This window comes from Molossus molossus, unplaced genomic scaffold (genome assembly GCF_014108415.1).
Source record: "Molossus molossus isolate mMolMol1 unplaced genomic scaffold, mMolMol1.p scaffold_m16_p_1, whole genome shotgun sequence".
In the NCBI taxonomy this organism is placed as follows: domain Eukaryota; kingdom Metazoa; phylum Chordata; class Mammalia; order Chiroptera; family Molossidae; genus Molossus; species Molossus molossus.
The window spans coordinates 31,137,813-31,161,993 of record NW_023425344.1 but is presented as its reverse complement, the minus strand read 5'-3'; the positions used below and the strand labels follow the sequence as shown (position 1 = coordinate 31,161,993).

The following is a 24,181-nucleotide window of genomic DNA, read 5'->3' as shown; positions in this document are numbered from 1 at the left end:
CAGAAGGGAACTAACATGCCTTAATTACCCCGTCTGCCCACAGCAGCATTTAACACTTGTTTAATATGCGGAACTATTAGGTGGATGCCCTTCTAGCTCCAGCACAAGGAAGCATGGGTTTATCCCCCAGGATGTGGCAAAACAAAGGAGAATAACATTCTTGCACATACAAACCGAACGTATGCCCTTGGGACTCCAGTTGCAGAGCTGGTACTTTTCCTGTGTTTTTAAGATGTGAGATAAAGCCTCAGTTTACCCTAGACAAAGTCAAAGGTCAGTTCTCTTGCCTTTATCAGTTTGAAGGATAAGACAAAGTCTCTTGATAGTATAATCTTTACCCAGTTCTATATATCTGTAGGTTTGATAGAAGATAATATTTAACACTTAAAACAGTGCTTCAAAATTTACTCTTGATTAATTTTTTTTCTCATTTCACATAAACTTTGCCCCAAAATGGATTAATGATGGGCAGTGAAAGAAAAGAATTTGTATTCACTGAAGATGATTATTTTCTAGAGATCAAGTTTGTATCAAAGACACCAACATGTATAAATTTATTAGATTTCTTTTTTTAACTATGAATGAATGGTAATGTCATTTGTAAATTTAACCCTTTACAAACTAGATATGCTACTGTTAATCAATTAAAGTATCATTTTAGCAATTTTCTTCCTGTAGAGAATATTTTAATTTTATTACAGTTACTTGAATGCCAGGAATAGGTATGAGGTTTTTATGTTCAAGGCTAGGATTCTAAATATAGTTAATATTCTAGGCTACGTTCCTTAGTATCATCGATGTCAATAATTTAGACCTTACTGTTCAAATGAGCTGATGAGCTAGACTAGACTTAACAGTGTATAATCTCTAAAGTTAAAAAAATTCCATTAAGCAAACAGGGATGATTTTCATGCCAGTAAGTCATTTATTCAGTATTAAAACCATTTCATAGACATTTCCCTCTAAGTGAAAAATTAATATTCTTAAAAGTAGTCTTTATATATGGATACAGTATGTGAGTAGCTTTACTTGACAATATTCTATTTAGCAATATGTTTGCTGACAGGATCAAGTACTTCTTTAACGCCAAGAGGAGATTCATCATGAGAAACCTCACAATTACCACAATACTTAGCCCTCAATCTAGATTAAAACCAACAGATTTATCTTCCTGCCCATCATGATTGGTGGTGAAAGCTGGGTAAACACCATGAATTTCTTTATTCACCTTCTTCAGTGAATGTTCATCTCTCTGTACGTGCACTTTGTTAGATGATGGGTCTGTGAGGGACAGAAGTTCACATGACTCCTACCCCCTAGAGTTGATAGTCTAGTTGGGGGTTAATGATGTTAATTCAGTAGTCATACAGACCTAACAGGACAAAGGTCTATGTGAGTCTGGGATTGGGGGTTCATCTAACCAGGGAGGTCAGGGACTGCCCCCTGAGAAGGTGATACTTGAGCTGAGATCTAAGACCGAGTCTGATTAAGTGAAGAATTTACCAGGCAGATGTAACACTCATGCAAACAAAGGCAAATTATCAGACGGCGCAGACACACCAGCTCTGCTGGAGCAGTGATCCCTGGGAAACGCATGCAGACAGGATCATAGCAGGTGCGTGGGTGGCCTGCTGCTCGTCACATTGCAGGGTGCTCAGCGTTGGCCAGGGCTGGACCGGTCGGGGGAGGGACCCTGCGCCTTGAGCTCTGCAGTTTTTAAGCTGCCCGACTTGAGAAGCAAGTCAGGTGTGTGAGGTCAGTCAGGGCTGCTGTACAGCCCAGCACATCTCGGCAGAACCTTGGCCCAGTGTTGTGCTTGGGTAGCACGCCCCCCACCCCTGCCTGGTACAGTCCAGAGTCCAAGCCTGGAGATTGGTCCAAATTGATTGCCTTAAGCACTGCAGTAGGCCGTTGCCTTCGGTGGGAGTCCAGCCCACAGGGGGCTTGGTTAGCCTTTCCTCTCAAGCATCTACAAATCCTTTGGTAGGAGAGAGAGTAGCGGGCGAGAAGGGACTGCCGCCGGTGCGTTGGAGTGAAGATAGGGGACGCTGCACCGGCAGCAGTTCAGTGTTTGGAGGTGGCAGAGGCCCTGGGATAATGAGGCCCATGTCATGGCCAGTTTGGAGGAAGGGGAAAGAGAGTGGTGGTCACTGAGAAGTGAAAGGATTCCAATTAAATTAATTGTACGTTGGTCAAAAATAACAATGATTTCCCTGGCCAGTGCGGCTCAGTGGTGAGAGTGTCAGTCTGTGCACTGGAGGGTCGTGGGTTCAATTCCTGGGTTGCAGGTTCGGTCCCAGGCCCTGGTCAAGGTATGTGCAAGAGGCAACCAGTCAGTGTGCCTCTCGCATCAATGTTTCTCTCTCTGTCTGTCTCTCCTTCCCTCCCCTCCACTTTCTCTAAGAAAAATTAATGGAAAAAATATCCTCAGGTGAGGATTAACAAAAATAAATAGATAAAAATGATTTGCATTTGTACTGAACTCTGCATTTAAAAAAATCTACCTATATCTAAATGTTTAATTTAAAGGGAAAATATTGAATGGACATATATAACAAAAGAAATGGGAGATAAGAAAATCTGCTGTAATTGCTATGAGAGTAAATCTTAAATGTTTTCACCTCAAAAAAGAAATGGTAATTATACGAGGTGATGGAGGTGTTAGTTAATGCCATAGTGGTAATGGTTTTGCAATACATAAATATATCAAATCAACACACTGTACACCTTAAACTTATACCGTTATATGTCAATTATATCTCAGTAAAGCTGGGGGAAAATGAACAATAAGAAAGAAATTTAATAAATACATACATACATCAAAGAAAACCTGCTCTGTCTTCTGGCTGATTAAAAGAAAAGCCATACACCCACCAGACTTCACTAGTGCTCACGCGAGCTCATGGATGAAATTAAGTATTGATGCACATGCTCTCTGTTTGAGGTCATAAATGGTTCAATAACTAAATTATGGTTTTTAAGTAAAATTTTTTTGAAAATTGGTTAATCTTAAATTGTGGTTCCATTTAATTTATATCAATGTAATTACTTTTATTTTACTATGCCCACTTAAAGAACCATCACCTCATGATAGTCAAATTCACTTCTGAAATATGTGGTACATTTTACCAGGGTGATTATTTGTTCCTAGGTATTAGCATCTTTGTTTCATTAAAACACTTGATTCTGATTATATAGTGTGATTGATTTTCCTTTGGCTTTGCAGTTAAACTGCTAACTTTGAATATTTCCTACTAAATACTGAATTCTGTGCATAAAATCAGTAAATTTCATGCTGAAGAGGCAAGTTGGCTATCCAGTTATACAATGACTTTGTAAACCTTATTTATCAGAAAGTATCATTCTACTTACTGTACTAACTACCATTCTTTCAGAATCAGCTAAAAAATCATTTTCTTAACTTTTTTAAGATCCATCTTTCCGTAGCTCTCTTGTTTGCACTTTCCTGTCTCCAGGCTTTCTGTGATTATTTTTCCTCTTTCTGTCCCTCCTCTTGCTTTCTGAAGCCACGTCCCAGAGCCTGAGGACTATGGCGGCTCTCCTGATGAATGGTAAGCTGCATGCACCTTTCGATCTCGTTGATTCCTTTGAAAGGTTTGCGTCTTATTGTTTTGTTAGACACATTTCACTACTTTTGAAAAAAACCGTTACAGATCAGGTATGGTGACATACTGTACAGTATGTAGACTTGTCAGAGTTTTACCTTGTGTATCTATGATAAAGTCTGTAATAATCAACGTGTGTGGTCCCTGGGCTGCGGAGGACATAAGATTCCTGTTACAGCTCCAGAAACTTGGTTCTTTTAGCTCAGCATTGCCACCTTCTGCCACGAGGGATGTACTCTGCACAGCTACAAAACGATGTTACTGCAACATCCCTAAGCAGTGAAATTTCCTTTACATTTCTTCTCATTAATTTACGAAATCCTTTTGAGGGTTCGAAAATGAACTTTTAAAAAATCAAATGTTTGCAACACATGATGAAAGACTATGTTTCCAAGGACTAGAGTTAACTAGAATATAATTAATTTTAGAATTATTAAAAATGACATTTTATAGGTTTAATTTTAATACTTTTGGGGACATTTACTTTACTTTAAAATGCCTCCTGTAAAATTAAAAATAAAATAAAATCTCTCCGCCATGGATTTCCATTTCCATTTAGAATAGTGTAAGTTTATGTTGATCTTTCTGTAATTCATCATGATTTGGTGGCAAATGAAATTTCAGGAAACAGGTTCTTTTAATGCTGGTAACTATAGAAAATATTGTGGCTTTATAAGTGTTATGTTTTTATTTTCAGGTTACACATGTTTTTTATGATTAAGCCACATTCCCAGGGTCTGTGGAAGTCCAGTAACATCACTTAATATTTTTCAACTTGAATTTTATTTCAATAAAGTAGAGATTTGGTAACAATTTGCATTAAACCTCATGATACCTAGAGGTTAACAACAGAGGCAGCTGTTTCTCATGTGATGACTGATGAGTCATCTCATTTCAGCTCACTGCTTGGAATGTCATGCATTTGAACACCTACACACAAATGAATAATTTTTAGTATTTTTAAAAATGTGCCAAAGCACCTTACTGTTGGTGGGTAATTCGAGTTTAATGGTGTAGATAAGCCCTTTTATTTAATCCTTCGATGATATTAACAAAAATCTATATTTTTTTATTTGTTACTTTTCTATAACACCAAAATAACTCTGTTAGGCCCTGTCCAGATAGCTCAGTTGGTGAGAGCATCATCCCAATATGCCAGGGTTGTGGGTTTGATCTATCATCAGGGCACATATAAGAAGCAACCGATGAATATATAAATAAGGAGAACAACAAATCTCTCTCTCTCTCAAATTAAATAAATTTTTAAGAAAGATCATTTTATTAATTTTAAACATGTTCATTAATATAAAATTAGAGTACATTTTTCTAAAATAACTAATTTATTCTTAAGAGAAGAAATTCACCTTTACCATATTTTTATTAAGATTAAATGGAAACGTTGAAGATTTTTGTTTGTTTACTCATGTCATTTAAGATGTCCTACTGATAGAGGTTGTTACATAAATTTTCTACTGTTAGAGAGGATGTTATTTTATCTAGTTTAGTAAGTTCTTGATGTGAAACATCCTTTTGGAAGATTTGATACTCTAAACTAGGTAACTCCAAGTTTTTTTTAAAATGCCACCCTTTCATAAATTACACAATTTCATTTTCAGTTACATATATATTTATATATCAGTGGCATTTTAAAATATAAACACCTAGGGATGGCTTTTGCCACTTTTATAATAAAATAAGCTTTATTTTAAATATACGCTTGGATTCCCCATCTATCAAATAGTTACTGGGAGGCCAGCAAAGATGAAGGAACCAATACTTTTTGAGCTTCTGTTGTGTCTCGGGTCCTATGCAGGGTCAAGGATGTAGACCTTGAATCCTGACCACCCAAGTTCACATCCATATCCCGCTGATGCCCTAGGACAAGTAGCACAGTGTCTTTCCCTGCCTGTCCTCATCTGTGGAGCGTGTATGTTGTCGGGAGGTTGTGACGATCAAGACAGGTCTGTTTTTAAAGAGCTTGGAATCGTGTTTGGACATAAGAAGATCAGAGAACATTATTTCTGGTGTCTCTCATTTAATCCTCCTGACATATTGGAGGAGCTATGAGTGACATGGCTACTCCAAAGTTGGTAAAATTTAGGCAAAAAAGCTGATACATAACTTGCCCCAAAGTATACAACCAGTAAAATGGGACCGGAGTTGACACCTCCCTGAGCCTGGTTATAAAATAAAATAGGTGCTGCTCTCATTACGTCCTATAGCCAGGAAACAGCTTTGGACACGAACTGCTTTTAGAGCACAAGATATCTTTGGCTATTTGTCATGTTATTTTTTCTTCATTTCTTGTTTTGTTAAACTGACTTGAGAAAAGTTAGCAAGGGGGGAACAGTTTTGTACATTCATAAAGCTGGCAACCCAACCCCCCACCCTCATCCGATTGGTTTCTTGTTGCCATTGACACCAAAAGTGTGATCCTGGTTGAATCTGTGCTCCAGGCACCTGACCGTGACTTGATGCTGCTGGTCGTCAAGCGTAAACTAGGGAGTGTGATGAGTGTGTAAATCCAGACTCTGGAAGTTCATGCCTGCCTGTCAGCAGCTTCACGTTTCAATGCGAAGTTTATTGAATTCCATGTATAAAGCCCGTGGCCTGTATGTATTTTACTGCCCTACTGTATTTACCACAAAATTGTCAAGTTGAAGAAACACATATTTAACACTTAAATGTATGTAAGCTTTACATTTTGTTGAATTTGAAGGCAAACCTATAACGTAGTAACCCTTTCAAACAAACTCTGTTGACATTAAAGATAATTAGATATGGCTGTAGCTCTGCTTGCTTAAATGTATTAATATAAATAGTGTACAGAGGTAACAGCATTGCCCAGGCAGTAGCCACTTAGTCCAGAATTAGTATGGTTTTCTTGTCGTTGCCAAGTACCATAAGCTGGCATATAACCGTGCAGATTAATTCTTTCTATTAAAAATCTACCATTGGAGGAAAAACCAGCCTTCTCTTCTCAGCATCCCTGTAGCCTTAAGATATGGTTATTTTCCAAAACTATGTATTTCCATATCCTTTTTTTGCTAATGTTTATTGTGGGAAAATCCAAGCATAAACAGTGATGTCACCTACTCACTTCAGTATTATGCACTAAGCACCAGTTTCAGTTCATCTATATTTTTCTTCGTTGTTATTTTTAAGAACATTCCAGATAACATATTTGTTTTTCTTAACTATTTATTATAGTCTCACATTATTCTTTCTGATAGGTTTTTTTGTTTGTTTGTTTGTTTTTAAGTGAATGCTAGTGAGATTAATTCTCCAGAAAAATTACCTTACAATGTTTTGTGCTTAGCTCTGGCCGGTTTGGCTCAGCAGTTGGAGCGTCAGCCCGCGGACCACAGAGTCCTGGGTTCAGTTCCTGCTAAGGGCACGTACCTAGGTTGCAGTTTATCCCCAGCCCCAGTTGGGGTCGTGTGGGTGGCGACCACTCGATGTGTTTCTCTCTCATCAATGTTTCTCTCTCCCTCCCTCTCTTCCGCCCACTCTATCTGAATCTGAATGCAAAAATGTCCTTGGGGAAGGATAAAAAAAAAATGTTTCGTGCTTAGTCATTTCACTGTGTGATTTTTGGTATTAGCATAATATTATTGGACAATACTATTTTCTGGTCTCCTGTATTTTCTGATTTCATTCTGGTATTTAATTATGTATGGAGTGAGTGGTATTTCTTTATTCTTCCGTAACAGCCAGGCTCTCTTCGGGGTTGACTGCGTGATAATGAGATCTAATGCATCCAAGTTAGTGTCCGTCTTCAGTGTGACAGGTGATTCCTTCCTTCCGATGAGGCAGCTGTTCAGAGGTTTTGGAATCCTCTTCTGTCTTTGCCTTTGGAAATATTATGAGTCACAGGAAAAACAGGTCTCATTACTTTGATTAAAACCAGTGTCTAACAAAAATATTATTGGATTCAATCACTTGTTCATATTCTTGAATTGTACTGGCCCTCACTCTGAATAACATATTTATTTCTAAAAATTAAGTCTCCCTTTAAGGAATTTTGATTTGGAACCAATAGCACCATTCAAAAGCAGGAGGTGCAGATCCTTTAAAAAAAATAAAGTGCTTTTCAATCACACTGCCTTTTGTCTTCCTGTGCATGCATGTGAGTAGTATGTGTAGGTGTATAATGTATACATTTAATTTATATGTAGGATGTATGTGGCTGACATGGGCGATGTTCTTGTTTTTGTTGTTTGTTTTTTTATCCTCACTCGAGGACATTTTTCTATTTTTGTTCAGATAGAGAGGGAGGGAGGGAGGGAGAGAGAGAGAAACATTGACATGAAAGGGCCACATTGAGTAGCTGCCTCCTGACCCCACCAGGGCCAGAGATTAATCGAAACCGAGGTACGTGCCCTTGACCAGAATTGAACCCATGACTTAGTGGTCCGTGGCCAATGCTGTAACCACTGAGCCAAACCAGCCAGGGCTTTAATTTATTGTTTAAGTTCACGATGCGTTAACGCGCAACGAATTCGAAGGGTGTAGAAAGGGACAGGTTTCCCTCCGTTTCTCCTTCTAGGCAGCAATGTAACCAATTTCAGCTGTATTCTTCCAGATCTATACATGCATGTATTTTTTCTCTCATATTTTGATAGAGAGTGAGGCATACTGCACAGTCTTATACCAGCTTTTCTTTTGACAGTGCATCCTTGAGATTTGTCCATATTCCACGAATAGCTACCCATTTTTTGTATAGTACTGTTATGTGGATGTTCCATGTTTTTTAAAGCAACACCCCTGATGGAACTTGGATTATTTCTAACCTTTGGCTGTTAAAAGTGTGCTGCAAAAAATGAATACATACAGAATTTTTCCCCAGGTAGATAATTAGTATATATTCCTAGAACTGGAATTACTTGATCAAAGGATACATGCATTTTAAATGTTGCTAGAAATTGCCAGTTGCCCTTAGTAGAAGTTGAACCAATTTTAATTATCACTGATAAGATATGATTTAATTTTTCTGTAATGACAGCACAGAGTTGTCAAACTTATTTCTGTCAAATTTAAATTTTATTTCTCTCATTATGGGATAAGGCTGAACTTACATTTAAAGACAATCGCATTGCTTTCTGCATGAACTGTGTGTTTGTAGCCTTCGCTCATTGTTCCATTAGATTGTTGATCTTTTTCATCTCGATTTCTGAGCTCTTTTTATTTTATGAAAGATAGCCTTCCATGTATGAGCAGGAAATTATTTTTCCCAGTTTGTCATTTTTGGCTTTTGACTTTGCAGTAGTTTTTGCTCTACAGAAATGTTTTAGCTTTATGCAGCCAGATTTATCTGTTTGTTTTGTTTTCTGAATTATGTCTGATACTGAGGCATTTTCTGCTCTTACTTTGTTTTTAGAATTTCCCATACCTTTAGTACTTTTATCAGATTGTTCATCCATCTGAAGTGTATTTTGGTTTCAGGTGAAGAGTATGGGTCCACCTTTTTTTTTTTCTGATGATTCTCTTGTTGACATTAATTTTGAACTTTAAAAAATGTTATAATCGTGCCCTGGCTGGTTTTGCTCAGTGGTTAGAGCGTCGGTCTGTGGTCCAGAGATACCAGGTTTGGTTCCCGCTAAGGGCATGTACCTCGGTTGTGGTTTGTCCCCGGCCCTGGTTGGGTTGTGTGGGTGGCAACCACTCCATGTGTCCCTTTCATGTCGATATTTCTCTCTCTCCCTCCCACTTTATCTGAACAAAATTTTAAAAAATGTCCTCGGGTGAGGATAAAAAAAAAATGTCATAATCGCCCTGGCCAGTTTGGCTCAGCAGTTAGAGCGTCGGCCAACGGACCAGAGAGTCTGGGGTTCAGTTCCCGCTAGGGGCATGTACCTCAGTTGCAGTTTGTCCCCAGCCCCATGGGGTCATGTGGGTGGCAGCCAGTCAATGTGTCTCTCTCATATTGATGATTCTCTCTCTCTTTCTCCCTCTCTTCTTCTCACTCTATCTGAAGAGAAATGAAAAAAAAAAAAAAAGTCCTCAGGTGAGGATAAAAAAAAAGTCATAATCCATTACTGTCATATATGAAAAGAGCTGATACCAATTAAACCATATGCATTCTGAATTTTCTGTTAACTTTTATTGCTACGAGGACTCTATTTTTGTATGATCCGGAAATAGTGATTTACAATGGATCATAGCTTTTAAATCAAGCTGCAAATTATTATGTTGTGAGCTGCCTCCTCGTCCTTACCTAATGTTCCACTCTCTACCTTATTGCTTCTTGCAAAACACCATAATTTCTTTGTCTCCTGGTGAGCAAAGTGCCACTTGAAAATATCTGTGGAAAAAACTAACAAAACGTTGATGTTGGCTTGCATTTTTTGAGTGGTTTGCAAATTCATGTAGTTTTTGTCAACTCACTGTGTAAAATATTACTTGTGCTTTTAGTGCAGTTCCTAGTTTTATCTGTTTACATTTAATAAAAGTGAATGTTTTTTAAGATTTTGGAGAGAGGCGGTGAGAACTCCATGCCTGAATTATCCACCCAGGCCATGTGGTCGGCAGATGCGTCGTTCATGGTTTTATGATCTCGAAAGGAGGCCCCTTTCTGGAAGAAGAGTGAACGTAGCATTATCCGTGGCGGATGCCTCCGTTGGTGAAGGGAGGATGTGATGTGTGCATGTAAATATTTCAATTGTGTATCTAGTGTTACTTGTTGTAAATACATTTGAAAGTTATTTCAATTATGGTAGTTGTGATTTATAAAATGAAAGAATTACTGATGAGATTAATAAGATATATCTTCAGATTTATAAAGGCTTTTGGTCTAGAATTCTGAAAATAGACTTCATGTACAAGATGTTACTGTGAATATTCCTTGAAATTTAAGTTTGTCTAATGAATAGGTAGGAAAGTATAACTAAGAACACTTAATGAATATATTTTAATAATAGGATGATTTTAAGGAACCCCAAATAATGAACTTTTTTTTTTTTAATCCTCACCCAGGGATATTTTTCTGTTGATTTTTAGATATAATAGAAAGGAAGAGGGAGGGAGGGAGAGAGAGAAACATCGATGTGAGAGAGACACATCGATTGGTTGCCTCCGGCACAACCCTGAGTAGGGGCTAGGGATGGAACCTGCAACCAAGGCAGGTGCCCTTGCCTGGGAATCAAATCCAAGATCTTCAGTCTGTGGGCCGGTACTCTAACCACTGAGCCAAACTGGCTGGGGCTAATGAACTATTTTTAAGAAATGATAGTATTTGCAGTAGAAATATATCCTACTTTTTTCTGTTTGCCTATTAATAAGTCATTTAAAAGTTCTTGGATTTTTCTCTCCATCTTTAAAACTAGAGGAGGAAAAATAATAATAATAACAACAACAACGTGTTCATTCTGCTTCTCAGGGATTTTTTGAGAATTCTAAACTAATACACTTTCACACATTTGTAAAGATGTATTATAATTTTGAGAATTAGTAGACCTAACCACCACATGTCAATAAAGATGTATTTTATTATAAACATTCTAACTTCCTCCTTTGGTTTATGGGAAAAATAGATTTCATTGAGTATATTGTGTATGTTCAATTATTTCAGATTCTTCTTTTCTTCAGTGATTTCTTCTTCCTTTTAAACTTCTGGCTTTACAATATGAGACTCTTGATGCTTGGCACATTGACATTAATAATGCTCTTCATAACCTGTGAAAATTGTGATTAAAAGATTTCTGGATTACAATATGTAATATTGAACACGTTTTTTTCTCAGTGAACTAATTCTGAAATTTTCTTCAGTGCACTGGACATTGCAAAGTATACCCTTTAGGGTTGACATTCCACCGAAATGGTCCTTGTTCTTCCTTTGAACCTCAACACTTTTATATTAAATTGCATTGCCATGAGATTAATAGTAGCTAGATTACAGAGGCAGTTCGACTCCATTTGTTTCTTATGAAGTTTGCTGATCTGAAGATAGCCACAACACAAAAGAATCCCATATACTTCTATGATGTTTCTCAATATATAGAACAAATATATGTATGTAAGTACATCAGATTTTGTTAATGATGATAAAATATGTAGCTTATTCATATGCTAATCATATAGTTAGTCGCCACAAATAAAGATTTCTCAAAGGCTGTGGTAAAAGTATACTGTTTTTCATAATAACTTTATTCTCAGAATTCTTAAAACTTGAAAAAATTATGATAGTAAAAGAAATTCAGTACCAAGTTTTTTAGCAGTTTTGTTACATTTATTTATTATTAATATTTGTATTGGTAAAATTTTTTTTGTTTGTTTTTTAGAGAGAGAGAAAGGGAGAGAGAGAGAGAAACATAGATGTGAGAAACATCAATCGGCTGCCTCCTGCACCCCCCTGCTGGGGATCGAGCCCACACCCGGGCCTGTGCTCCGACAGGGAATCGAACCTGGACCTCTCAGTCCATGGGACGACGCACAGTCCACTGAGCCACACTGCTCGGGCAGTTTTGTTATATTTTTAAAAATTAATTAGTTTTTTTTTAATTAAGTAGAAAATACTATTTTTTATGACATTATCAAAGTCTGTCACATTTTATAATGCTTGAAAATATTTTCTGATTTAATCATTAAATCTGTGATGTCTTATTCAGTAGTGCACTCAAAATTATATTTATTAGGGTTTACAGGCCTAATGCCTTATTTAAAAACTTTTGAAGGGACCAGTGAGCTGTGGTAAATGAACCAAGTTGCTCCCTTTTCCCCGTTTAGGCAGAGTGCTCAGTGTGGAGACGGAAGTACATTTAGTGATTTGTCGTTGCTGGAAAATCTCCAAAATAATCATGTAAGTGATGTAAAACTATTATGTTTTAATTAATGAGTGAAAGCAAATAAGCATTCTCTAAATTACCATTCATGTTTCTGTATTTTCTTTAGTGTTATTATTTTTAATAATTGTATAAATGTATTGCTAATTGTTTTAACTTGGTCCACATGAATTCATGGTTATTAGATATGTAGTTTGTGTTTTGTTTTTTTGTGGTACGTGCCCCTACGGGAACCGAACCCAGAACTCTCTGGTCCGCAGGCCGATGCTCAACCGCTGAGCCAAACTGGCCAGGGCTAGATATGTAGTTTTAACATTATCATTATCAATAGTCTATCTTTTCAAAATATTTAATGTTAAATAATAGTGGAACCCTATTTGTTTGAAACAACTCGCTGGTAACAATTTGAAAGTATCTATGGAAATTAATTACCTGCTCAAAATGGGAAGCCAGTGCCAAATGTATACATAAGAACTGCGAACATCTTTATGAAATTGTTGACACGTCATAAAATTTCATCAGGTAACTGACAGCATTCCCTGGAGTTCAAACCCAGGACTTTCTCTCTCAGTTGCTTCAAGCTGCATATGTGAAAACTTATACTCCTACTCATTACCCCAAATCACACTCTGAAGTGCAGGTGGACTACCCCCACCCCCCTGGAGGAGCTCTAGCAATGTGTTTGTTTGGGTATTTCTGTATCCTTTTTTTCTTAAGAGAGCCTTCAACAAAATATTAGCTTCAGGATGCACACAACCTAGATTTAGACCTCCTCTTTTCTCTCATGTTCTCAGGTTCAGTAAGTTACACCATCACCTATCTTATTACTCTTTCTAGGAATTTAAGGGTTGCTTTTGATACCTCCTGTCCCTCCATCTCCAGATCAATAGAGTCACCAAGTCCTTGTCAAATTCGCCAGAATACATCCTGAGCGTCATCTTCACCTCCTCCTTTCATTGTCCTTGTCCCGATCACAGCACCTGCTGCGGGAATTGTCCTGTCTCCCTTGCCGCTCCCTCCCATCCTGCTGCAGGAGACAACTGCAGTGTGCAGACGGACTCCTGCCCCTTGAGAAAGGTCCTCTGCTTCCCTCTTCGCTTACAAAGTTACACTGTGGGCCCCCGCCTGTCACCAGCCTCACTCCGAGACACTCTTCCCTTCTCCCTCCTCAGGCACTGGCTTTCCTTTATGTTCTTACACATGCTTCATTATTTCCTTCTTTGGGATCTTTTCAGTCATGTTAGGTTCTTGTTTGCTGAAAAACTTCTCTGCTCAATTTCTCATGAAGCTAAACCCTCGCCAGCTTAAGTATCACATTATCTTCAAAACAACCACAGACTCACCCAAATCATATTACGTATATTTGCACATTCTCTTTTTTATAGCCTTTTTCACTCTGTAAATAAATTGTACTTGTGTGTTTATCTGTGTTCTGTTTTGCCCACACGTCAAAACTTCACATGACGGGGATCATGTCTCTTCTGTCTACTATTGTAGCCTGAACAGTTTTCCCAAATAATGCTTGATTTAGTTTTTCAATAATTTCATTTCTTTTTCGTTTTCTTTTTTGTCCAACAGCATAGAGAAATATTTTTTCTTTATTAGTTTGAATGACATTTTTCTTTACCAGGAGCCAGACAGGCAGATGTTTGAATTAAGAGATCTGGCTTCTTTTGTCCTATAAACTCTAAGCTCCTTGCAGAAAGGATTTACTTTCATGTCTTCCTCAGGCCGTAAAAGTCCGTGGTACCTAGGACTTGCTCAGTCGTTTCTGTATTTGGCAAAATGTGTCAGGGTTAGGTTGCCATGTTTGGAGAGAGGGAGGACAAGGCATTAGAGAGGAGTCCCCTGCCATCATCAGCCCAACCCACAATAGTGCACCACAGTAAGATCAGATGCCTGCCCCTTCCCCTGTTATGAAAAAAAAAAAAAAATCAGACTCCCGAAATCTAAATCTGATGAGAAATTAGAACCAGGCAAATGAACAGTTTAGAATTTCTCTTCTGTCTTCTCGGCACAATATTTGACCATATCCACCTTTTTCACTGTACTCTTTCTATTTGACAACACAAATGCTTGTCTAAATGCTGAGAAATGAATGAGTGAGTGCAAGAATGAGTGGTTTTAGTTAAAAATATTTTTTCTTCATAATGACGTCTTCTTAGTTAGCTGTAACCTCATACCCTCAGTGTTTAACAGCTACACTCTTAATAGACAGGCATGAAGGAACATTGCTATCATTAGTGCCAGCATGTTCAAGTGAAAAGGTCTGATGTAGGTTTGTTTCTTACAGCCAACCGCACCTGTAATATGTGAATTTCTCACCATGATGGCAGTCTGTCACACTGCAGTACCAGAGCGAGAAGGCGACAAGATTATTTATCAAGCAGCATCTCCAGGTACAGATGATGCAACTGTGATGTATTCTTTCAGTGGAAAATTGTTCTGAGCCTGGCCAGTGTGGCTCAGTGGATTGTGCATCATCCCATGAACTGAGAGGTCCTAGTTTGATTCCTCATCAGGGCACATGCTCAGGTTACAGGCTCAGTCCCCAGTAGGGGGCGTGCAGAAAGCAGCCGATCAGTGAATCTCTCTCACGTTGATGTTTCTATCTCCCTCTCTAAAAAAAACTCAATAAAAACATGTTAAATAAAAAAGAAAATTGTTCAGAAATTTGAGTTTATCAAGAAAAAAATCCATTTAATTTGAAAAAGTAGAATAACCGACTTATATTTTTTAGATTAAAAGTTTTATTTATTAATTAGAAAAACATTGGCCTTCAGAATTAATATATCTGTTAAAATATAAAACTTTGTACATGTAATTCGGTAGATGACATAACTTATATGGAAGTTTGATTAACAAAATTCACACAAGTGAAAAGTACTTTTTATGTGCACATATTAAGTTCTCCTTTCTTTACAAAAAACTTAGTCCCAAACTGTTTTTGCACATAAGCACACAGGCAAAGGAAGACTGGTTTGCCTGAGTGTGCATTTTAGAACAGCAGTTTTGCTTTCCTCTTTTGGTAAATGATAATCAAGGAGCTTGAGTATTTATTTGGATGAAGACAGTGTACATATTTGAAGCGATTCCATAAAATAATGCATTAGCACAGTTAGCAGTATTTAATACTTGGGCTTAATTTTAGACCTATTTTCAATGTAAAATTGTGCGAGTAGTCAATTAAATTATTGTAAGATTTTAGGAAAGAAGGAACACACTTTGGAGAACTTTGCTGTAAGTGTTGTAAACTGTATTCTAAACCAGTACTTGTGACCTTGTAGAATGTACCAAATTCCTTATAAGTATAAGAACTACTACAACTCACGTCGTTGGGACGGAAACCGTGTGAACGTTCTCTCATCCCACACCCTGCCCTCAGCAGCGAGAAGGTCTGAGATAACATGGTGATGACAGTAACTAAAAGACGATCAAATAAAGCTTCAGGTCATTTATATCCGTTTAAATTGAACTCTCCATTAGTAGTTTTTCTACTATCAACATTTCAGGAGGAAAAATAAAATGTAAGAAGGCAGTTTTGAGTTACTCATGTTGAGAAAGGTTTTCCGGAAAATGTGTGGACCAAGGGGTACATGTACATTTTCTTTCTGTGTGTGAGTAAGAGTGAGAGACTTAGTCTTCAGAAACATGACTCTGGGGTCAAATCGTTATCTCAGACTCTTAGGATAATTCTGTTCATTTCTTTGGCATTGTCATATAATTGTAAAAGAAATGGATTTTCATAACAGGAGCTAGAATAAAAAGAATTTTAACTCTTTAAAAATTAAACAGCAAATGTATTACAGTAATGGATTTCTCTCGTATTGGGGTAATTTTTATTTCACCATGTATCTCCTTTCGCCTCTTTTCCCAAAACAGATGAGGGAGCCTTGGTCAGAGCAGCCAAGCAACTGAATTTTGTTTTCACTGGAAGAACACCTGACTCAGTGATTATAGATTCAGTAAGTTATTTATGTCAAGTCTCTTTTCCTCAAAGTAAACATATGCATAGCTTCAAAGATAGAATAATACCAAAAGGCTTGTTACAAGCTGGAGGTCTCCTACCTTTAGTTACCTCTCTAGAAGCAACCACGTTCTGTTTCTTTCATCTTTCTTCAGGCATTTATACACCTCATATTTTCAAAAAATAGATGTGATTAATCTATGTTTTGATTCTTCAATTTCAGACATGTCTACTGACTTTCTATTTTATTATGTTAAATGTGGATTTATCTCTCCTGACTCACCATCCCTTCCCAATATTGTTATAATTATATTACAATTTTTGGTGAAACAAGTATTTAGATCCAGTTTTTCAAATGGGCAAAAGACTTAAACATTTCTCAAAAGCAGTATGCATGGCCCATGAACACATAAAACAACATTGTTAGTCATCAGGGAAATGCAAATTAAAATCACAATGACATACCACTACCTACCACCAAAAAGACTAAAATTAGAAACATTGCCCCAAATGTTAGTGAGAATATAGAGCAGGTGGGGCACCCAGATACTGCTAGTAGCCATGCAACATGATGCATTCCCTTTGGAAAACTTAGAGTTTTCTAATACAGGTAAACTTGCACCTGACCCAGCAATTGAAAGCTTATGTCCACAAAACGATGTCTAATGGATCGTTCATAGCAGCTTTATTTATGGTAGCCGAAAACTGGAAACCAACCAAATGTTGGTCAGTAGGACAGTGGGTAAACAGACTGTGACATACACACACAATAGAATGTCTAATGATAAAAAGGAATGAATTATTGATTCATCAGTAGCATGGATAAATTTCAAAATCACTATGTTGAGGAAAAACAGGCACAAAGGAGTGCATACTCTTTAGTTCCACTGATACGCAGCTCAAGATCAGGCAAAGGTAACTTGGGTGATAGAATCCGAACAGTGGTTGCCTCAGGGTCATGGAGGACTACTGACCGGATAGGGCACAAAGGGATTTATGGGTGATGAGAATATTCTATATCTCGATTGGGTGGTGGTGGCACCAAGTATGCCTTTGTCAAACTATATAATGTTCATTAAACATAAAGTACATAAGAAATATGCACTTTATTTTATATAAACTATATCTCATTAAAAAGTCATTATTTAGTGTTTATGTTATTATGCCTGTAGCAGTACTCATAACTGAACATTGTTGTAGTCAGTAATTATTTTCTTGTTTTAATTTTATGTTTCCTGACATAAAATTATTTCCTGGAAGTATTTCATTTTCTAAAGACAAATTTATATATTTTTTCTAAAGACAAATTTATATATTTTTCAATTGCTTAATTTTCTTCCTACCCATTGCTAATTGTCTCTATACCTTCTTAGTGCACTTTTATCAGATAATCTGTGAGTTAGTGATTCTATTTTTTTTTTTTTTAATCCTCACCGGAGGATATTCTTTCATTTATCTTCAGATAGAGTGGGAGGGAGGAAGGGAGGGAGAGAAACATTAACTGGTTGCCTCCCCCACGACCCGACCAGAGCCGGGACTGAACTACAACCGAGGTACATGCCCTTGACCAGAGTCGACCCCGCAGCTCTTTGGTCCACAGGCCAGCAATCTGACTGCTGAGCCAGACTGGCCAGGGCACAGTTCTGTTCTTGAGACATCCTTGTTGAAGTCTTCCTCTCTCCTTGGTTCGGGTCAGTTCTGTTCTGAGGCCTGCTTCTATGGCATTTGAAATTCCTGTAGATTTCTCCTGTTCAGGATCATTTCCTATATCTCAAATCCTTTTTCTTAGTGAACTCCCTTGTTTTGATGGCGCACGTATCCTGTGAGTTTCATCAGGTTAAAAACTTGTCACACTCTGGTACACTGCTGGTGGGGATGCAGACTGGTGCAGCCACTATGGAAAACATATAGTGTTACCTCAAAAAATTAAATATTGAACTGCCATTTGACCCAGTGATCCTACTTCTAGGAATATACCCTAAGAAGCCTGAAACACCAATCAGAAAGAATATAAGCACCCCCATGTTCATAGCACTATTTACAATAGCTAAGGTCTGAAAACAGCCCAAGTGTCCATCAATAGAGTGGGTAAAAAAGCTGTGGTACATATACACAATGGAATACTATGCAGCTGTAAGAAAGAAGGATCTCTTATCCTTTGAGATGACGTGGAGGGACCTGGAGAGTATTATCCTAAGCGAAACAAGCCAAGCAGAGAAAGACAAATATCACATGATCTCACTTATTTGTGGAATATAATGAACAAAACAAACTGATGAACAGACCCAGAGACATAGAAGTAGGGTACAGACTGACAAACCTCAGAAGGGGGGGTAGATAAACCACAGAACTTATATACATGTATGCATGACCAATGGACATGGACAACAATGCTGGGGACGGGGTCAGGCGGGAGGGGAAATTGGGAGGAGGATGTCAATGGGGGAAAAAGGAGAAACATCTGTAACAAAAAATAAATTAATAAAAATAATTACAAAAACTTTAAAAAACTTGTCACAGAAGCAGAGGATACAGTAGTGACAGCCCTCAGCAAACCCGCTCCTGACTCTGAGGGTCAGACGTCCTGGTTGAGAGTTCTGACTTCTAGTCATCACCCTGCAGTCACTGCCTGGGGACTTTCTTTACTTCTATCCTGTGTTAGATCTTCTGTTCCCTAAACCCTGTGTCTTCCTTGTTCTTGGTTTAACTCTTGGTTTTTGTGGAACACATTCTATAGTGGCTTCTTGAGAAACAGTGTAGGGGGAATTTTTATTTATTTATTTGTTTATTTATTTACCCTTTTAGTCCTTTCAAGTTTAAACAATTTTTTACCCTACCATTATACTTAATAATTGATAGTATGGCTAAAAATTTCAGGGTGGAAATCATTTTCCATAAGAATACTGAAGCTTCGCTCTCTGGCGTCCAGTATTCCTAACTGAGAAATCAGAACCCATTATGATTCCAAGTCTTTTGTGAATTGCTCCCTCCCTCCCCTCTCTGGAAGGTTGTAGGATCTTCTTTGTCCTAGGAGCTCTGAAATTTCATGATTGTGGCTTTAGTGGGAATGTTTTAACTGAGCTCTGGGTGGACCCTTTTCCATTTGGAAATTGATACGTTGTCCTTCAGCTCTGGAAAGTTTTCTTAAATGGTTCCATTTTTCTTCCCTCTTCTTGACTAATCTTAACTTTTCTCCCCTCAGGGCTTTGCCTTTTCGTTCTGCTTTTTGGAAGTTTTCCTCAGCTTTGTCTTCTTACCCTTATATTGTTTTTTGTTTTTGTTTGTTTGTTTTGTTTTTTCGTTTTTGCTAGCATGGTTTTGATATCCAGAAGCTTTTTTTGTCCTTTCATGTTTCTTTTTTGATAGTATCCTGTTTTTGTTTCACGAATGCCATACGTTTGTTACTTCTCGGAGAGGAAAATGACAGTTTTTTGAAGTTTTTTATTTAAAAAGAAATTTACAATGATAACAACTTAATTAAACAATAGTTTTTACCAGAACATAAAATGGTTATATTGTCATTGCAGTTGTTTTTCGCGGTGATTGTTTTGAGAATAGCACACTTCACCAGAAATTAAACATCGACTTTCAAATATTCTTTTCCAGAGTTTCTGATTTTCTGCTTAGCGGAAATGAATGGCATTTACTTACTGCCTCACATGTGTGTGGTAGAAGACAGGTGACTCCGCCAGGTTTTTGACCAGAACTGCAATGTGTAGAATAGTACGTCCAGTCTCCTCCCATACCACCCCCGAGTAGCACACAGGGTATAAATATTCATCACAAAATTCTAAGAATTATTATAAGCAAACTTATCGTTTCAAACCTTTTCTTCATGGGTCCCCTTAAAAAGCATATACTGCCTGACGCAGCAGTGTTTTCAGGGGTATAAAGCACTGCAAAGAGTCTTATGCCACCAGGAAGCCGAGCAGTGCAGTTCCGGTGACGGAACAGAAAACACCACCTGGGAGGCGAATGACCAGCCACTTCAGTCCGGTGTCGAAACCTGGTGGAGAGGCATCCAGCACTGGCCCATGGCCCCCTGTGCCTGTCAGGAGACCCAGAACCTGGACCTCCATGGGCCCACACCAAGTTCTGTGTTTGATTCTCTTCCCTCCAGGTTGTCCTACCTGTTTGTTTTGGGTGTCTGTGTCCCATGTTACTGGCTTTCCTTAGACATCTGTCAGCCTTTGGGGTCTCGTGGTTAAAGAGCAAGGAACTTGCAAGCCGATGTGGCGGTTCTGAGCATGCGAGGGTATTTGTCAACAGTGAGCTTCTGGTAGGGTGGTGTCGTGGGGTTATTTGGGGAGTGTGACATCTGCCATTAGGGCTTCTCTTGGGTCGTTGGATTCCCCAGAGTCATCTTCCAATGTCTGCCTGGAAAGATCTGGTGGCCTCAGTGTCGGGAGCGGGGGGTGGGGCACTGGGGCCAGCACCCAGCAGCCGTCTGACCGTGCCTACCTCCAGCGGTGCCAGCAACCTTCCAGACGAGAGGTCCTCCGTTTCGCCTCTGGTCGTCTGCCAGTGCACAGGGCAGGCCGGTGCCGAGAGCGGCTGTCCAAGGAGCTCCCACTCAGCCCACCCTCGGCCCCTCCTTTCATCTCAAAGATCTGGAGCTGTCTGGTGTTCACTCCGTGAGCCTTTCAAGGATGGTGGGGTACAGATCGGGTTGGCTCCCAGCTTTTCCAGGGCTGCTCTAGCATTTGACCTTCCTGTGTCTGCTAAGATACTACTCATTGATCTCGTTTCGACTTTCGGTACTATTGTCTCCTTTCTTACTTTCCTGCCATTAGAAGTTTCTTTCTTTGTAAGTGCTGCTGTCACTTTGGTGCGGCTTTGGGAAGGATGGAAATTGAATGTGAATGTCCAGGCCCTAGCCCTGGTTGCTTAGTTGGTTACAGTGTTGTCCAGATACCCCTAGTTACTGGTTCAGTCCCCGGGCAGGGCACATACCAGAAGCATCCAGTGAATGCATACATAAGTGAATGACAAATCCATGCTTCTTTCTCTCTATCTCCCTTCCTCTCTCTCTTTCTAAAAATCAATCAATAAACAAAAACTGTGAATGTTTTATTCCATCTTATCCTAAAAGTGAGGATGTGGACAGAGGAGGAGAAAATGGGGGACATTTGTAATAGGGTCAGTAATTAAAAAAAAAAACAACAGATATATGTCAAACAGATATATGATTTGTTGGTGTTAACAGTTTTTTTTGTTTTGTTTTGTTTTTTATCCTCACCCAAGGACATTTTTCCTTTTTTTGTTCAGATAGAGTGGGAGGGAAAGAGAGGAAGAGAGAGAGAGAGAGAGAGAGAGAGAGAGAGAAACATCGACGTGAAGGGACACATCGAGTGGCTGCCTCCCACACGACCCAACCAGGGCCGGGGACAAACTGCAACCGAGGTACGTGCCCTTAGTGGGAACTGAACCCAGGTCTCTCTGGACCGCAGGCCGATGCTCTAACCGCTGAGCCAGACCAGCCAGGGCAACAGTTTTTTGCATTAAAATTTTATGACTGAGATTTCTTTCCAAGAAACCAAAGATACTTCCAACTTCCTGTAACCGTGACTTCCTTTCCTCACAGCTGGGGCAAGAAGAACGATACGAATTGCTCAACGTCCTGGAGTTCACCAGGTGAGACATCTGCTCTGTGACTTGTGTGCGTGAGATAAACTTCTAGCTATTGTTATTTTTCCCCTTTTAAATAAGTAAGAAAGTGTGCTTTATTCAACTACATTTATTTAAACAAAATATTAAATGAAAATATTACATTTAAAACAGGTACAGTTTTCAGTTTTCATAGCTGTAGGTAAGTCAGAAACAGCTTCCTTCAGAATGTTGTAAGATCTGACTCCTGAAGATAGTGGAACACTGGCGACTGGGTCGTAGCCCTCGGATGTGGGACCAGCGTCTTGCGGCTAATGATCTGGAAACAGTGTTGTACTTGGACTGACTGAGATTCATGTGGCGTGAAGATGAATCAGAGTTAAAACCCACCATTTCTAATTATGTCTTCATTATACCTAATTGTCTTTGGGATTCCAGAAAAATCTATCCATCTCTCCGTTAGGTGTAAAACCAGTTACTGTCTAGTGGGAAAAAGCAGGCAGCAAAGAGATTCTTCTACTTCCTTCATTTCTTGGAGTCGGAGAACAAAGGCCTTCTGTTATAATCAGTGGTATCTGTGAGTTGTGACCTTTTCACGCCCGCGTGACTGTGGCTTCCCAGCTGACTCATTCTCCAGGCAAATAATCTTCGGCTACAGACAGCAGGGTCTTTAAAGGCGGTGTCGCCATTCACGGGACGCGTACAAGTTTCTTCAAGGCCACGGGCAGGGAGCAACGCCGCCGTTCGAAGGAGGACGTGTCCCCTTCCTTCCTGGCCGCACGCCTGCACGGGCCGGCGTCGCCCTGCCTGGAAATGGCATTTCCTCTCGGCCGATCGTTGCTGTGTGTTGGGAGTGACCATGCCAGGGCTCAGCACCAGAAGTCATGGGGTCTGTCCGAGTTCTTATGGAAACACAGTTGTCCTCGCTTGTAAGCACCGAGCCTCGCGGGAAGAACGAGGGAACATGGCCGACGGACTGTGACAGAGTGTCCCCCGTGTCTTGTCTTTTTTTTTTTTATGTCAAAGTGATTGTTTTTTCTAAGCTTCCTTGTGTTATAGCTATAACATATTATAAAAAGTATGTCCGTTAGCATGTGTATATGTTAGTTTCTAACGTACACGGACAAGCCCTACGCTAAGTGACAAGTGCCGTGACAAAACTAAAGCAAGGCCGCGAGCGCACGTTTTGTCAGGACGCCGCCGTGGCCAGGCCAGGGGCGAACGTGGAAAGGTGAACAAGGCGATGCTCAAACACACTGTGAAAAACATTCGTGGTCTAGACTAGGATGGTGGTAGTCAGAAGAAAGCGAAGTTGGTAGCATCCAGGTACCTGGAGGGATGTCCGGGGGACTTTGGGATGGATGGGATGTGGCAGGAGAAAGGAGGGAAGGGTTAGAGTCTCCGCATGAATAGTTGGGTGGCTAGAGGTGCTGGTTACACAGATGGCAGATACGTGAATAGGAGTAAATGTGGAGGGTGAGATGTTTGAACTGTTTTAGATGCCCAAGTGATATGCAGATGGAGGCGTCAGACGTAGGCAGTTGGGTAGAAGATCCTGGAGCATAAAAGAGAAGCCTATGGCCCTGGCCGGTTTGGCTCAGCGGTTAGAGCATCGGCCTGCGGTCCCGTGAGACCTGGATTCGGTTCCCGCTAAGGGCACGTACCTCGGTTGCAGTTTGTCCCCGGCCCTGGTTGGGTCGTGCGGGTGGCAGCCACTCGAGGTGTCCCTTTCACATCGATGTTTCTCTCTCTCTTCCTCTATCTTTCCCTTCTACTCTATCTGAACAAAAAAATGGAAAAATGTCCTTGTGTGAGGATATAAAAAAAAAAAGAGCGAGCCTATGATGAAATATAAGCTCTGTGGTCATGAGCCTGTAAATGGAAACTAAAGCCATGAAGATGAGCTGGGTCTGCTGGATATAAAATAGACAGTGAGGGGAACCAGAAAGGCTGAGGACTGAGCCATGAGTAACTCCAACTTTTAAGGGTTGATTAGAAAAAGAGGATTTGGCAAAGAGACTGCTTTGTGGTTAGGAAGCAGAGGAAAATGGCACAGAGCCAAGAGAAGAGGATGATTTCGGGGAGATAACGGTCACCTGTGAGAAACTACTGCAAAGTCAGGTAAGAGAATGGTTGGAACGTGTTGGATTTAGCCATTCCGTGCCCTGGTGAGGAGGGGGGGTGACGGGGAGGGAGGGAGG

General features: G+C 39.5%; 1 protein-coding gene across 3 annotated transcripts in view; it reads left to right on the top strand.

Moving 5' to 3' along the window:
* The window catches only part of ATP8A1 (ATPase phospholipid transporting 8A1), a 210,606-nt gene that overhangs the window by 65,603 nt on the left and 120,822 nt on the right, over nucleotides 1–24,181 (top strand). For all 3 annotated transcript variants that reach the window (XM_036257326.1, XM_036257318.1, XM_036257333.1), the window contains 4 exons: nucleotides 12,351–12,423; nucleotides 14,700–14,805; nucleotides 16,289–16,371; nucleotides 21,958–22,007. In XM_036257326.1, coding sequence (XP_036113219.1) covers nucleotides 12,351–12,423; nucleotides 14,700–14,805; nucleotides 16,289–16,371; nucleotides 21,958–22,007 — 312 coding nt within the window. The remainder of the gene's footprint in view (nucleotides 1–12,350; nucleotides 12,424–14,699; nucleotides 14,806–16,288; nucleotides 16,372–21,957; nucleotides 22,008–24,181) is intronic.